Source organism: Scyliorhinus torazame, chromosome 5, assembly GCF_047496885.1.
Source record: "Scyliorhinus torazame isolate Kashiwa2021f chromosome 5, sScyTor2.1, whole genome shotgun sequence".
Taxonomy (NCBI): Eukaryota; Metazoa; Chordata; class Chondrichthyes; order Carcharhiniformes; family Scyliorhinidae; genus Scyliorhinus; species Scyliorhinus torazame.
This window is the reverse complement of record NC_092711.1, coordinates 324,929,240-324,944,599: the sequence shown is the minus strand read 5'-3', so window position 1 is coordinate 324,944,599 and position 15,360 is coordinate 324,929,240. Positions and strand designations below refer to the sequence as shown.

Here is a 15,360-nt window from a genome sequence, read left to right as displayed (position 1 = left end):
CTCCTTTCGATAGGACACATATCCTTGTATATTTAGATCCCAGCCCTGATACCCTTGCAGCCACGTCTCTGTGATGCCCACAACATCGTACCGGCCAATTTCAATGTGCGCAACAAGCTCATTTACCTTGTTTCGTACACTGCACGCATTTAGGTACAACACCCTCAATCCTTCATTGACCACCTCCCTTTTCACAGTTGAAACCTTTTTTGCTCTGCCTGAGAGTGATGTTGTTCTTTTAATTTGGTTCTCCATTTCCCCTTCAGTTATTACACCTTCTCATCTCACATTCTGGTTCCCACTGCCATGTCACCATCAACACTCAACGTGCCTATTTGAATATACACATTTACGTTTTGGGTGGCGTCTGCATACGCCATTTTTCAGGGCACCATGGAAAGCGCTACGTGAATTGCCACGAGTGGCTGTTTATCTGGATGGTGTATTGGTCACTGGTGTCTCGGAAGAGGAACACCTGAGAAATCTGGAGGCCGTGCTCCGCTGGTTCTCGGAATTCTGCATTCGACCGCGTCAAGAGGAATGCGTTCTTTATGTGCGCAAAGTGGTCTTCCTGGGGTACCGAGTAGATAGCGCTGACCTCCTTTTTAAAGAAGATAAGGCTATTCCGCCCACAGCCTAGGCTAGAATCCAATGCTGGGCGCAGCTATTAGCGGATTGTGAATACACGTTCGGCCACCGCCCTGGGACCCAGATTTCCCATGCCGCCGCATTGAGTCGCCTGCCGTTGCCCGCAGAGTCGGTGCCTCCCCACCGTGTCGACGGATTGTCGGCCGTATTACATTTTATAGAGACTCTTCCCGTCACAGCCTCGTGTATCCGCGAATGGACGCAAAAGTATCTCGTCTTGGTGAAGCTGCGCAACATCTTCCTCATTGGCGGCTGCCGATCAGTTACCTGGGGAGCTAGAGGCCTTCGCCACCAAGTTGACCGAGTTAAGTATTGAAGATGGGGTCCTAGTCTGGGGAGCCCGGGTGGTGATCCCGGAGAAGGATCGGTCGTTGGTTTTCAGCGACTTCCATTGTGGCCTCACGGATGACGATGTTGGTTCAGAGCTACGTCTGGTGGCCTGGTATGGACGCAAACATCGAGACGGTGGCCCGCCAGTGTGACGTCTGTCAGGAACACCAGCGGCTCCCCACTGCTGCCCCCCTGCACCCATGGGATTGGCATGGCCGCCCTGGGCCCTCGTCCATGACGATTTTGCGGGCCCCTTTCTGGGCTCAATGTTTCTTTTCCTAATCAACGATGGAGATTCACTGAATACCATCTTATCACCATGGCAATGACGATCAAGAAACTCCACCTCTCCTCCACACACAGGGTTCCAGAGATCCTCATGTCCGATAATGGGCCCTCATTCTTGAGTCAAGATTTCTCGGCCTTCTTGCGCTCCAACAGGGTCCGCCATGTCAGGCCGACCCCTACCATTGAGTGTTGAACGGGTTGGCGAGCGGCCGTACAGACTCTGAAGCAGGGTTTGAGGAAACCAGGCACTCGCTCGTTGGATACCAGGTTGGCCTGATTTCTATTTGCTTACCGGACAAACCCCCGATGCAGTTACCGGGATTGCCCTTGCGGAGTTTCTGATGGGTCGACGTCTGTGGACCAGATTGGGGTTGCTGTTGCCCAACATCGGGGTGAAACTGCGGAAGGCGCAGGATCTTCAGATCGCGGTTCAGCATGCCAAGCGACTGGTTTGTGGTTTTGCCCGTAACTAGGTTTGCATTGTTAATCCAGGTGATTTAAGGAAATCAAAGTCTCATTTCCTGGAAGTTTCAAGAAACTCCCTGGATTGCAGTTTGCCTCATGCCGCCTAATGTTCTAACCTCGAATCATGGATAACCATTGTCTGTTCATCCTCCATCTATTGTGAAATGTTGTGTAGCTTTCTTTATTTAAATCCTTTTCCTGAATTAAAAGTAGGTTCATGAACATAGTGAACTCTCACCCCGTTTGCTATGCAATTCTTAACAGTGGCATGGTTTGATTTTGGTCCTCGGTTTATACAACTTCCTGGATCAGTAACCAGCCTGAATTCACCTTTGGGTTTGGAAAAGTTACTTTCGACTGTTAGCCTTGTCGAGCTCTATGATTTTCCACTTTGGACACTATTCTTACACATGGAGGTTGATCTTAATTTAAAAAATTCGAAACCTATTCCGAACGATGGGCATATCTGATATCATCGTGTGTTTGATAGGTTGTTAAATTTTATTCCCCTCTAGGCATTTCAAGGTTGTGGCAAACCGAAGCTTTGGCCAGCGAGTCGCTCAAGTCGATCTGTGTCTGATGGGTTTAATGTTCGATTCCGACCATATAGTCCTGAGGAGCGCCCTACAACAGCGGCTGGCACAAGTCTCGACAGATTGGTAAGTGAGTGAGTTTAGATGCGATAGTAATCACAACAAGCTGGAGGGTCCTAATGTCTAATGAGCAAAGCTGTATCCAAAAGAAACACTGACTTTGGTATTGACGAGCCATTTCTTAAAGATGGCAGAGCCTTTCCCAGAACATTATCAACCCTCAACCCATAAGCTATACTCCCAAGTTACACATCAGAATCATACATACATACATAGCAGATAGGAGCAGGAGGAGGCCTTTTGGCTCCACTATTCATCATGATCATGGCTGATCATCCAACTCTATAGCCTAATCCTGCTTTCTCCCCAGAGCCTTTGAACCCATTCTCCCCAAGTGCTATATCCAGCCGCCTCTTGAATATATTCAAAGTTTTAGCATCAACTACTTCCTGTGGTAATGAATTCCACAGGCTCACCACTCTTTGTGTGAAGAAATATCTCCTTATCTCTGTCCGAAATGGTTTACCCTGAATCCTCAGGCTGTGACCCCTGGTTCTGGTTACACCCATCATTGGTAACATCTTCCCTGCATCTACCCTGTCCAGTCCTGTTAAAATTTTATAAGTCTCTATGAGATCCCCCTCATTCTTCTGAACTCCAGCGAGAAGAATCCCAACCTAGTCAATCTCTCCTCATATGACAGTCCCACCATCCCTGGAATCAGTCTGGTAAACCTTCGCTGCTCTCCCTCGAGAGCAAGAACATCCTTCCTCAGAGAAGGAGACCAAAACTGCACATAATACTCCAGGTGTGGCATCACCGCAAAGAAGGCCCTGCACAGAAGGAGGCCATTTGCCTCGTCATGTCATTTAGTTCACAGTAAAAACAACTCACCTGATCCCCTGCCTTTTCCCAAAGCATTCTCAATTTGTTCTCTTCAGATAATTGTCCACTTTCCTGTTAAAAACCTCAATTGAATCAAACTCTCAGTGCATTCCGGATTCTAACTGCCCACTGATGAAATAAGATTTTCCTCCTGTTGCAATTTCTTATTCGCTAATCACTGTAAAGGGTGTCCTGATCCTCCCACCAACAGAAGCATTTTCCCCCCATCCACCCTGACCAGACAGCTCATGATTTTTGAAATCTCTATCAAATCTCATAATCTTCTCTTCTCCAAGGAGAAGTCCCAACTTCTATAATTTATCCATGTAACTTTTTTTACATTCATGTACAAGGTGTAGGCATCGCTGCTGGGCCAGCATTAATTGCTCAACCCTAACTGCCCTCCATTTCAGAGGGCAATTTGCCAACTTTTACAGATGCACATAGAAAGCATCCTATCTGACTACATCACAGCCTGGTATGGCAACTGCTCGGCCCAAGACCGCAAGAAACTGCACAGAGTCGTGAACACAGCCCAGTCCATCACGTGAAACCGTCACCCATCCGTTGACTCTGTCTACACCTCCCGCTGCTTTGGAAAAGCGGGCAGCATAATCAAAGACCCTCCGAACCGGGTTATTCTCTCTTCCAACGTACTCCTGGCAAACGTCCAAGTGATTGAGAACAAGCTAGATGATCTCAACGCTAGACTTATCTCTCAGAGAGAAGTGAGAAACTGCTGTGTGCTCTGCTTCACCGAGACTCACTCCGGCCACACCAGACTGCGCCATCCAACCCGAAGGTTTTTCATTCCACCGACCGGACCACACAAGTCAGCCAAGTCGAAGGGCGGGGCTGTTTGCCTCCTCATAAACACCCCTGGTGCTCGGATGAGGTGTCCCTAGCGTGCCACTGCTTCTAAGACCTAGAATACCTAACCGTGAAGTGTCGCCCCTTCTACCTCCCACGTGAATTCACCTCTGTATTCATAACAGTTGTCTACATCCCACCCCAGTGAAGAAAGCACTTGACGAACTACATTCCACCATCAACAACCAAGAAACAAATCACCCCGAAGCCCTGACAAGCGTGGCTGGAGACTTCAACTAGGCCAACCTCAGGAAGATTCTACCCAAACTCCATCAAGATATCTCCTGACCCACTAGAGGTGCAAACACCCTGGACCACTGCTACACGAGCATCAAAGGTGCCTACCACTCCATTCCCGACCACACTTTGGCAAATCCGACCACAAGTTGGTATTCCTACTTCTGGCTTACAAACAGCAACTCCAGCGTGCTGAGCCAGTCAAGAAAACCATGCAGTGCTAAGCCGAGGCATCAGAGGACACTCTCTATGATTGCTTGGAGTCTGTGGACTGGTCCATATTCAAGGCCGCGGCAGCTAACCTGGACGAGTGCACAACCACCGTCACAGACTTCATCAGCAAGTGTGTCGAGGACTGTGTACCAAAGAAGACAATACGGGTGTTCCCCAATCGGAAACCCCGGCTCAACCAAAGGGTTCACTCCCTGCTGAGGTCCCAGACGGAGGCGTTCAAGTCTGACCCCCCTAACCTGTATCGGAAATCCAGGTACGGCGTAGGGAAAGCCATCAGGGACGCCAAAAGACAGTACCGCATCAAACTAGAGTCCCGGCCAACGACACTAACCCACGACGACTATGGCAGGGCCTACACAAGATAACAGGCTACAAAGCAAGGCCAGGCGGAATATCTGGGGCTGGAGCATCCCTACCCGATTGTAATAAATCCACAGAGGCAGAAGTCCCGTCACCAGAATTCCTTTTATTTACAAACCCAATAGCTGAACATTCAGCTGCTGTCTACACTGGGGGTACAGAGGATCTGACAATCCCTGTTATATACACAGCAAGGGGTTCTGTGATTGGGCCACTAATCAGGGAACTTGTATTCTAATTGGTCAGTCTCAAAGGCCTGGCCTAAGTCATTACACCCCTTCCCCCTCCCCCCCACAAAGTCCGAGGAGCCTCCATGGTCCTCGTGACTCACGGGTCTCCTGCTTTGTTTTTGCGCCGAGTCCGGCTCCTCCACTTCAGCCTCCGACGTAGGGGGGTATAACGGCTAGGCGCCCGTCTTTTCCGATGTGAACGCCTGAGGGGCAGTTTGCCCCTTTCCTCCAGCGGCTGGGGTACAGCTGCAGCATCATCCACATTGTCCATATCCGAGTCCGATGTCCTCGCCAGTGGTGTCGGAGGGGCGTGAATAGTTTGTCGAGGAGGACTCTCCATGGTCCTTGGTCTGCTGGTCTGAGTCAGCTCCGCAGGAGGATCGAATCTGAGGCCCGCACCTGCTCCAGGTGTTTCTTTATTACATGTTTTCCCACACGTATCTCATACGACACAGGTCCTGTCCCAGCCTTGACTGTTCCTGAGGGGCCATTTGCATAATTTTGACCCATACATTTTCACCCGTGTTGAGCTGCCTTTCTCGGCGAGTGTTGTCGTGACCCCTGCATTGGGCCTCTTGGTGTCGTGACCCCTGCATTGGGCCTCTTGGTGTCGTGACCCCTGCATTGGGCCTCTTGGTGTCGTGACCCCTGCATTGGGCCTCTTGGTGTCGTGACCCCTGCATTGGGCCTCTTGGTGTCGTGACCCCTGCATTGGGCCTCTTGGTGTCGTGACCCCTGCATTGGGCCTCTTGGTGTCGTGACCCCTGCATTGGGCCTCTTGGTGTCGTGACCCCTGCATTGGGCCTCTTGGTGTCGTGACCCCTGCATTGGGCCTCTTGGTGTCGCTCTATTCTGCCACCTAAATCTGGGAATAGTGGACTCAGCCGGGTTCGGAGTCTGCCCCGGAGTAGCTCCGCCGGTGCTATTCCCGTTGTGGTGTGTGGGGTTGTTCCCTAGTCAAATAGCCAGCGCGACAGTTTGGTGTCCAATGATGCTGCTGACGGTTTCTTCAACCCGACTTTTAAGGTCTGGACGTCTCTCTCCGCCATACCGGGTGGTGTGGTGCCGTCCTTATGTGCCGAATGCCATTCGATGCCGGGTGGCGTGGTGCCGTCCTTATGTGCCGAATGCCATTCGACTTCATAACTTTTGTGAAGTCCTGACTGGTGAAAACCGATCCATTATCCGAAACTAACATCTCCGGGATACCATGAGTTGCGAATGAGGTGCGGAGTTTTTCAATGGTAGTTGTTGAATTTGCAGAATTCATTTTGTAGACGTCCAGCCATTTGGAATGGGCGTCTACTATTATAAAAAACATTGAACCCATAAACGGGCCTGCAAAATCGACATGAAGTCGCGACCATGGTCTTAGCCGGCCATTCCCATTGGTGCAGCGGGGCTGCTGGTGGCACCTTCTGCCCTTGTTGGCAATCTTGGCACCGACCTACCAATGCCAGGCCCGGCCACCAGACATAGCTTCTGGACAGCATCTACATTTTTGAGACTCCAGGGTGCCCATGATGTAGTTCAGCCAGTATGGCTCGACGGCCTTGACTTGGAGCTATTACTCGAGCCCCCATAGCAGGATCCTGTCTTCCACGGTGATCTGCTCTCTTCTGCTCCAGTAAGGGTGGAATTCCGCCTTACTGGACCGGTCTTTCCATCTCCCAGTTAGCACCATGTGTTTTATTTTTGATAAAACCGGGTCCATAAACAAATGTTTTGTGCGGCCACTGGAAGGGTGTCCAGGAAATATAACGTCATTACCGTTGCCTCTATTTTGGGTACTAATGGCGGGGTGTCCGGTAATGGCTGCCTGCTTTGTGCATCGGCCTTTGCCACCCGAGTTCCTGGCCGATGCTCCAGTTGATACTGGTACGCCGTCAGTAGTTGGGCCCAGCGTTGGATCCGGGCTGAAGCTATTAGTGGTTTGGTTTGTCTTCTTTCAACAACCCCAGCAATGGCTTGTGGTCTGTAATTAGAGTGAATTTCCGCCCGTACAAGTACTGGTGAAATTTCTTCACCGCGAAGATCACAGCTAGTCCTTCCTTTTCGATTTGGGCGTACTTTCGTTCTGCTGCTGCCAGCATCCTGGAAGCAAACGCTATAGGTCGTTCCTGTCCGTTTTGCCCTCCGTGTGCCAAAACTGCACCAACGCCATACGGAGACGCGTCGCACGTGAGCACCAACTCTTCCCTGGGGCCGCAGTGCCAAGACGTTCTCTGAGGAAAGCTGTTCTTTTATCTCCTTGAAAGCCCGGTCTTGGCGGACGGACCACTCCCAGGCTTGCCCCGCTTTTAGTAATTGGTGTAGGGGGTCCAGAGGGAAGCTCTGTTCTGTATGAACTTTCCATAATATGTCACCAGTCCTAAAAAAGACGTTAACTCCTGGATTGTGGTGGGGCATCTTTAATCGCCCTCACCCAATCCTCCAAAGGGTGTAGCCCTGATTTGTCAACCTTGTATCCCAGATAGGTTACTTGAGGCGCTAGAAAAACACATTTCTCCCTCTTTAGGCGCACGCCTGCTGCTGAAAACCTCCTAAGGACTTCCTCCAGGTTTTGCAGGTGTTCTGCCTTTGTTTTTCCTGTAATGAGGACGCTGTCCAGGTAAATGGCGGCTTGTGGCAGCCCTTGCAATATATTCTCCATTGTCCTCTGGAATATCGCACAAGCTGATGATACCCCGAAGCGTAATCTTGTCTACTGAAAAAGGCCCTTCAGGGTGTTTAACATTGAGAATTTTTGGGACTCTTCGTCCAGCTTCGTCCTCCAGCCAGCTTTGCAGACAAATCCTCAATCCGGGGAATTAGGTATTTGTCCAGTTATGAGTAGCGATTATCGTTTGTTTGAAATCTCCACAATGGCGGACCTAGCCGTCCGGCTTAAGGATAGGGTGCCGCCCACTCTGCAAACTGGACCAGTTTTATTATTCCCTCGCGCTCTAATCGTTTCATTTCCACATCGACTTTCTGCCTTAATGCGAAGGATACTGGTCGGGCCTTGTAGAATTTTGGGACTGCCTCTGGATCTACATGCAGTGTCGCCTTTGCGCCATAGAACATAGAACAATACAGCGCAGTACAGGCCCTTCGGCCCACGATGTTGCACCGAAACAAAAGCCATCTAACCTACACTATGCCATTATCATCCATATGTTTATCCAATAAACTTTTAAATGCCCTCAATGTTGGCGAGTTCACTACTGTAGCAGGTAGGGCATTCCACGGCCTCACTACTCTTTGCGTAAAGAACCTACGTCTGACCTCTGTCCTATATCTATTACCCCTCAGTTTAAAGTTATGTCCCCTCGTGCCAGCCATATCCATCCGCGGGAGAAGGCTCTCACTGTCCACCCTATCCAACCCCCTGATCATTTTGTATGCCTCTATTAAGTCTCCTCTTAACCTTCTTCTCTCCAACGAAAACAACCTCAAGTCCATCAGCCTTTCCTCATAAGATTTTCCCTCCATACCAGGAAACATCCTGGTAAATCTCCTCTGCACCCGCTCCAAAGCCTCCACGTCCTTCCTATAATGCGGTGACCAGAACTGTACGCAATACTCCAAATGCGGCCGTACCAGAGTTCTGTACAGCTGCAACATGACCTCCCGACTCCGGAACTCAATCCCTCTACCAATAAAGGCCAACACTCCATAGGCCTTCTTCACAACCCTATCAACCTGGGTGGCAACTTTCAGGGATCTATGTACATGGACACCTAGATCCCTCTGCTCATCCACACTTTCAAGAACTTTACCATTAGCCAAATATTCTGCATTCCTGTTATTCCTTCCAAAGTGAATCACCTCACACTTCTCTACATTAAACTCCATTTGCCACCTCTCAGCCCAGCTCTGCAGCTTATCTATATCCCTCTGTAACCTGCTACATCCTTCCACACTATCGACAACACCACCGACTTTAGTATCGTCTGCAAATTTACTCACCCACCCTTCTGCGCCTTCCTCGAGGTCATTGATAAAAATGACAAACAGCAACGGCCCTAGAACAGATCCTTGTGGTACTCCACTTGTGACTGTACTCCATTCTGAACATTTCCCATCAACCACCACCCTCTGTCTTCTTTCAGCTAGCCAATTTCTGATCCACATCTCTAAATCACCCTCAATCCCCAGCCTCCGTATTTTTTGCAATAGCCTACCGTGGGGAACCTTATCAAACGCTTTGCTGAAATCCATATACACCACATCAACTGCTCTACCCTCGTCTACCTGTTCAGTCACCTTCTCAAAGAACTCAATAAGGTTTGTGAGGCATGACCTACCCTTCACAAAGCCATGCTGACTATCCCTGATCATATTATTCCTATCTAGATGATTATAAATCTTGTCTCTTATAATCCCCTCCAAGACTTTACCCACTACAGACGTGAGGCTCACCGGTCTATAGTTGCCGGGGTTGTCTCTGCTCCCCTTTTTGAACAAAGGGACCACATTTGCTGTCCTCCAGTCCTCTGGCACTATTCCTGTAGCCAATGATGACATAAAAATCAAAGCCAAAGGCCCAGCAATCTCTTCCCTGGCCTCCCAGAGTATCCTAGGATAAATCCCATCAGGTCCCGGGGACTTATCTATTTTCAGCCTGTCCAGAATTGCCAACACCTCTTCCCTACGTACCTCAATGCCATCTATTCTATTAGCCTGGGGCTCAGCATTCTCCTCCACAACATTATCTTTTTCCTGAGTGAATACTCCCTTTATTGTTCCGAGCCCTTCTCGGAAAACCTCTGGGTATTTGCACAGGAATTCGCTCAGATGACCATTTTCCAGCTGGAAAATGTTTACCCAATCCAGCTGGATCTCTTTTAGCAAGTTTTGTCCCAATAAGCTTGGCCCCACACCTTTCACTACCATTAAAGGCAGCCGAACCAGTTGCTCTCCATAAGCCACAGTTACATGCGTTGTGCCCAACACCCTCAGTGGTTCCCCTGTCTATGTCCTCAGTTTTGCCGAGGTCCTGGTTAGGAATAAAGGTTGGAGTCCAGTGCGAATTTTATTGAATACTATATCCCCTATCACTGATACAGCTGCTCCAGTGACGACTTCCATCAGTGTGGGACGTCCATTCAACCTTATGGGTAATTTAATGGGTTTTGATTTCACCATCGTTACACAATTTAGTTGTTCCGCGTCGGAGGTAGGTGGGGCTTCTAGGGTATGCCTTCTCCTGTACCCCGGCCTATGTCTCCAAGATGATGGTTTTGGGCATCTATTTCTCCTTTCTGGCTCCGATCTCTGGCAACAACTACAATATTTTGCCGGGCGAAAGGCTGCAGGGGTTGCCGTCTGACTGGACCTAATTTCCCCTTGCTTGGGAGGGCTTCTGCGAGTGGGCCTGGTTAACTTAGTATCCGCGTTGTTCCTGAAGGTGGCTACGTTGTTGCCTAACCCCCAGCGGTAGTCCCTCAACTCAGTTTCACTGGTATGGGCGTCACCCTCCATCGGAGTGCCCTGTAACTCATGCGCTCCGCTTGCCGCTTTTTCTAAGGACAAAACCAGCTGCAATGCTCGTTTGCAATCCAGCTCGGCCTCTGCTAACAGACATTTCTGTATTGCTAAATTATTTATTCCACATCCAAACGGTCTCTGAGCATCTCATTTAGTGTCAGGCCATATTCGCAAGCCTCTGCTAATCGCCTTAAATCTTGTTAAAAAATTAGTGACTGACTCCCCAGTGTCTCGGAATGCCGAGTAAAACCGGTACCTTTGCAGGATCAGAGGTGGCTCAGGGCCATAGTGCTCTTTTACTAAGTCCGTCAATTCCTGGAAAGTTTTTGTGTCCGGTGCCTCCGGAAAAGTGAGACTGCGCAGAATGGCAAAGGCTGCGGGCCCCACGCGGTCAGCAGAATGGCAAAGGCTGCTGGTCCCACGCGGTCAGCAGAATGACAAAGGCTGCCGGTCCCACGCGATCAGCAGACTGGCAAAGGCTGCCGGCCCCACGCGGTCAGCAGAATGGCAAAGGCTGCCGGCCCCACGTGGTCAGCAGAATGGCAAAGGCTGCCGGTCCCACGCGGTCAGCAGAATGGCAAAGGCTGCGGGTCGCACGCGGTCAGAGACTGGCAAAGGCTGCCGGTCCCACGCGGTCAGCAGAATGACAAAGGCTGCGGCCCCACGCGGTCAGCGGAATGACAAAGGCTGCTGGTCCCACGCGGTCAGCAGAATGACAAAGGCTGCCGGTCCCACGCGGTCAGCAGAATGGCAAAGGCTGCGGGTCGCACGCGGTCAGAGACTGGCAAAGGCTGCCGGTCCCACGCGGTCAGCAGAATGACAAAGGCTGCGGCCCCACGCGGTCAGCGGAATGACAAAGGCTGCGGGCCCCACGCGGTCAGCGGAATGACAAAGGCTGCGGGCCCCACGCGGTCAGCAGAATGGCAAAGGCTGCGGCCCCACTCGGTCAGCGGAATGACAAAGGCTGCGGGCCCCACGCGGTCAGCGGAATGACAAAGGCTGCGGGCCCCACGCGGTCAGCAGAATGGCAAAGGCTGCGGGCCCACACGCGGTCAGCGGAATGACAAAGGCTGCGGCCCCACGCGGTCAGCAGAATGACAAAGGCTGCGGGCCCCACGCGGTCAGCAGAATGGCAAAGGCTGCGGGCCCCACGCGGTCAGCGGAATGGCAAAGGCTGCGGGCCCCACGCGGTCAGCGGAATGACAAAGTCTGCGGGCCCCACGCGGTCAGCAGAATGGCAAAGGCTGCGGGTCCCACGCGGTCAGCGGAATGACAAAGGCTGCGGGTCCCACGCGGTCAGCGGAATGACAAAGGCTGCCGGTCCCACGCGGTCAGCAGAATGACAAAGGCTGCGGGTCCCACGCGGTCAGCGGAATGGCAAAGGCTGCGGGCCCCACGCGGTCAGCGGAATGGCAAAGACTGCGGGCCCCACGCGGTCAGCAGACTGGCAAAGGCTGCGGGTCCCACGCGGTCAGCAGAATGGCAAAGGCTGCCGGTCCCACGCGGTCAGCGGAATGGCAAAGGCTGCGGGTCCCACGCGGTCAGCGGAATGACAAAGGCTGCGGGTCCCACGCGGTCAGCGGAATGGCAAAGGCTGCGGGTCCCACGCGGTCAGCGGAATGACAAAGGCTGCCGGTCCCACGCGGTCAGCAGAATGACAAAGGCTGCGGGTCCCACGCGGTCAGCGGAATGGCAAAGGCTGCGGGCCCCACGCGGTCAGCGGAATGGCAAAGACTGCGGGCCCCACGCGGTCAGCAGACTGGCAAAGGCTGCGGGCCCCACGCGGTCAGCAGAATGGCAAAGGCTGCGGGTCCCACGCGGTCAGCGGAATGACAAAGGCTGCCGATCCCACGCGGTCAGCAGAATGACAAAGGCTGCGGGTCCCACGCGGTCAGCAGAATGACAAAGGCTGTGGGTCCCACGCGGTCAGCGGAATGGCAAAGGCTGCGGGTCCCACGCGGTCAGCAGAATGACAAAGGCTGTGGGTCCCACGCGGTCAGCAGAATGGCAAAGGCTGCGGGTCCCACGCGGTCAGCAGAGTGACAAAGGCTGCGGGTCCCACGCGGTCAGCAGAATGGCAAAGGCTGCGGGCCCCACGTGGTCAGCGGAATGACAAAGGCTGCGGCCCCACGCGGTCAGCAGAATGACAAAGGCTGCGGGCCCCACGCGGTCAGCGGAATGACAAAGGCTGCGGGCCCCACGCGGTCAGCGGAATGACAAAGGCTGCGGCCCCACGCGGTCAGCGGAATGACAAAGGCTGCGGGTCCCACGCGGTCAGCGGAATGACAAAGACTCCGGCCCCACGCGGTCAGCAGAATGGCAAAGGCTGCGGCCCCACGCGGCCAGCGGAATGACAAAGACTCCGGCCCCACGCGGTCAGCAGAATGGCAAAGGCGGCCGGCCCCACGCGGTCAGTAGAATGACAAAGGCTGCGGGTCCCACACGGTCAGCAGAAGGGCAAAGGCTGCGGGTCCCACGCGGTCAGCGGAATGACAAAGACTCCGGCCCCACGCGGTCAGCAGAATGGCAAAGGCTGCGGCCCCACGCGGCCAGCGGAATGACAAAGACTCCGGCCCCACGCGGTCAGCAGAATGGCAAAGGCTGCCGGCCCCACGCGGTCAGCAGAATGACAAAGGCTGCGGGTCCCACACGGTCAGCAGAATGACAAAGGCTGCGGGTCCCACGCGGTCAGCAGAAGGGCAAAGGCTGCGGGTCCCACGCGGTCAGCGGAATGACAAAGACTCCGGCCCCACGCGGTCAGCAGAATGGCAAAGGCTGCGGCCCCACGCGGCCAGCGGAATGACAAAGACTCCGGCCCCACGCGGTCAGCAGAATGGCAAAGGCTGCCGGCCCCACGCGGTCAGCAGAATGACAAAGGCTGCGGGTCCCACGCGGTCAGCGGAATGACAAAGGCTGCGGGTCCCACGCGGTCAGCAGACTGGCAAAGGCTGCCGGCCCCACGCGGTCAGCAGAATGACAAAGGCTGCCGGTCCCACGCGGTCAGCAGAATGACCCGTTGCTTTTCATCCGGAATTATACCGTTTGCTCTAAAGAAGTACTTCATCCGCTCTACACATTGGGCCCAGTCTTCCACAGGGTCAAAAGTGTCCAACTTTACGAATAAAGACATTTTGCCTGTCAGTGGCTAACCCTCAATATGCGGCAGCTGCTGACCAGCAGGTTTCTTCGGGACGTTCCGTTTTCCTCATCGCCACTGTAATAAATCCACGGAGGCAGAAGTCTCGTCACCAGAATTCCTTTTATTTACAAACCCAACAGCTGAACTACCATGACCATTCAGTCTGCTGTCTACACCGGGAGTGCACTCAGCACGCTGTCTACACCGGGAGTGCACTCAGCTCGCTGTCTACACCGTGAGTGCAGAGGATCTGACACTCCCTGTTATATACACAGAAAGGGGTTCCCTGTTTGGGCCACTAATCAGGGAACTCATATTCTAATTGGCCAGTCTCAAAGGCCTGGCCTAAGTCATTACACCGATGATCTGAACAAGTTCTGTGCCCGCTTTGAGCAGTCAGCCAATGCATCAGTGCCACCCTCCCCAACAGCCCTGGACACACCCATACCCACTATTACAGCCTCAGAAGTAAAAGTTGCCTTCTTGAAAGTGAATCCGCGGAAAGCGACGGGCTCCGACAGAGTCCCTGGGCGAGCACTCAGAGCCTGCGCTGACCAGCTGACGAGTGTATTCGCAGATATCTTCAACACCTCACTCCTTCGCTCTGAGGTCCCCACCTCCTTCAAGAAGACCACCATAATACCAGTACCAAAGAAGAACAAGGGAGCCTGTCTCAACGACTATCGACCGGTAGCCTGACGTCTGTTATCTTGAAATGCTTCGAGCGGCTAGTCATGAGGCGGATCAATGCCAGCCTCCCAGATGGTCTCGATCCACTGCAGTTTGCCTATCACCGCAACCGGTCCACAGCAGATGCTATCTCCCTGGCTCTACAATCAACACTCGAACACCTCGACAACAAGGACACCTATGTAAGACTGCTGTTTGTAGACTACAGCTCTGCCTTCAACACCATTATCCCAACAAGACTAATAACCAAACTCTGCAATCTTGGAGTTGACCCCTCCCTGTGCAGCTGGATCCTTGACTTCCTCACCAACAGACCGCAATCTGTCAGGATAGGTACAGCACCTCCTCCACAATAGTCCTCAACACCGGGGCCCCGCAAGGATGTGTGCTCAGTCCTCTACTGTACTCCCTATACACACATGACTGTGGGGCAAGATTTAACTCCAACTCAATCTGTAGGTTTGCGGTTGATACGACTGTGGCGGGCCGTATCTCAAACAACGATGAATCAGACTACAGGAGGGAGATAAATCACTTGGTTGCATGGTGTACCGAAAACAACCTCTCTCTAAATGTTGGAAAGACCAAGGAACTGATCATCGACTTCAGGAAGCGTAGCACGGCACTCACTCCCGTCTGCATCAATGGCTGCGACGTGGAGATGGACGATAGCTGTAAGTTCCTGGGGGTCACCATCACCAACAGTCTGCCCTGGTCCACTCACGTTGATGCAACAGTCAAGAAAGCCCAACAACGTCGCTACTTCCTACGGAAGCTAAAGAAATTTGGCATGTCTGCATCGACTCTCACAAACTTCTACAGATGTGCGATAGAGAGCATCCTATCCGGCTGCATCACAACCCGGTATGGCAACTGCTCGGTCCAAGATCGCAAGAAACTGCAGAGTGTGGTGATCTCA

At 52.6% G+C, this 15,360-nt stretch overlaps 1 protein-coding gene across 1 annotated transcript in view; it reads left to right on the top strand.

The window, feature by feature from the left end:
• LOC140418126 (glypican-6-like) overlaps positions 1-15,360 on the top strand; it is a 347,023-nt gene that overhangs the window by 255,501 nt on the left and 76,162 nt on the right. The window contains exon 6 of the mRNA XM_072501539.1: positions 2,247-2,390. Within this exon, the coding sequence (XP_072357640.1) occupies positions 2,247-2,390 (144 nt within the window). The remainder of the gene's footprint in view (positions 1-2,246; positions 2,391-15,360) is intronic.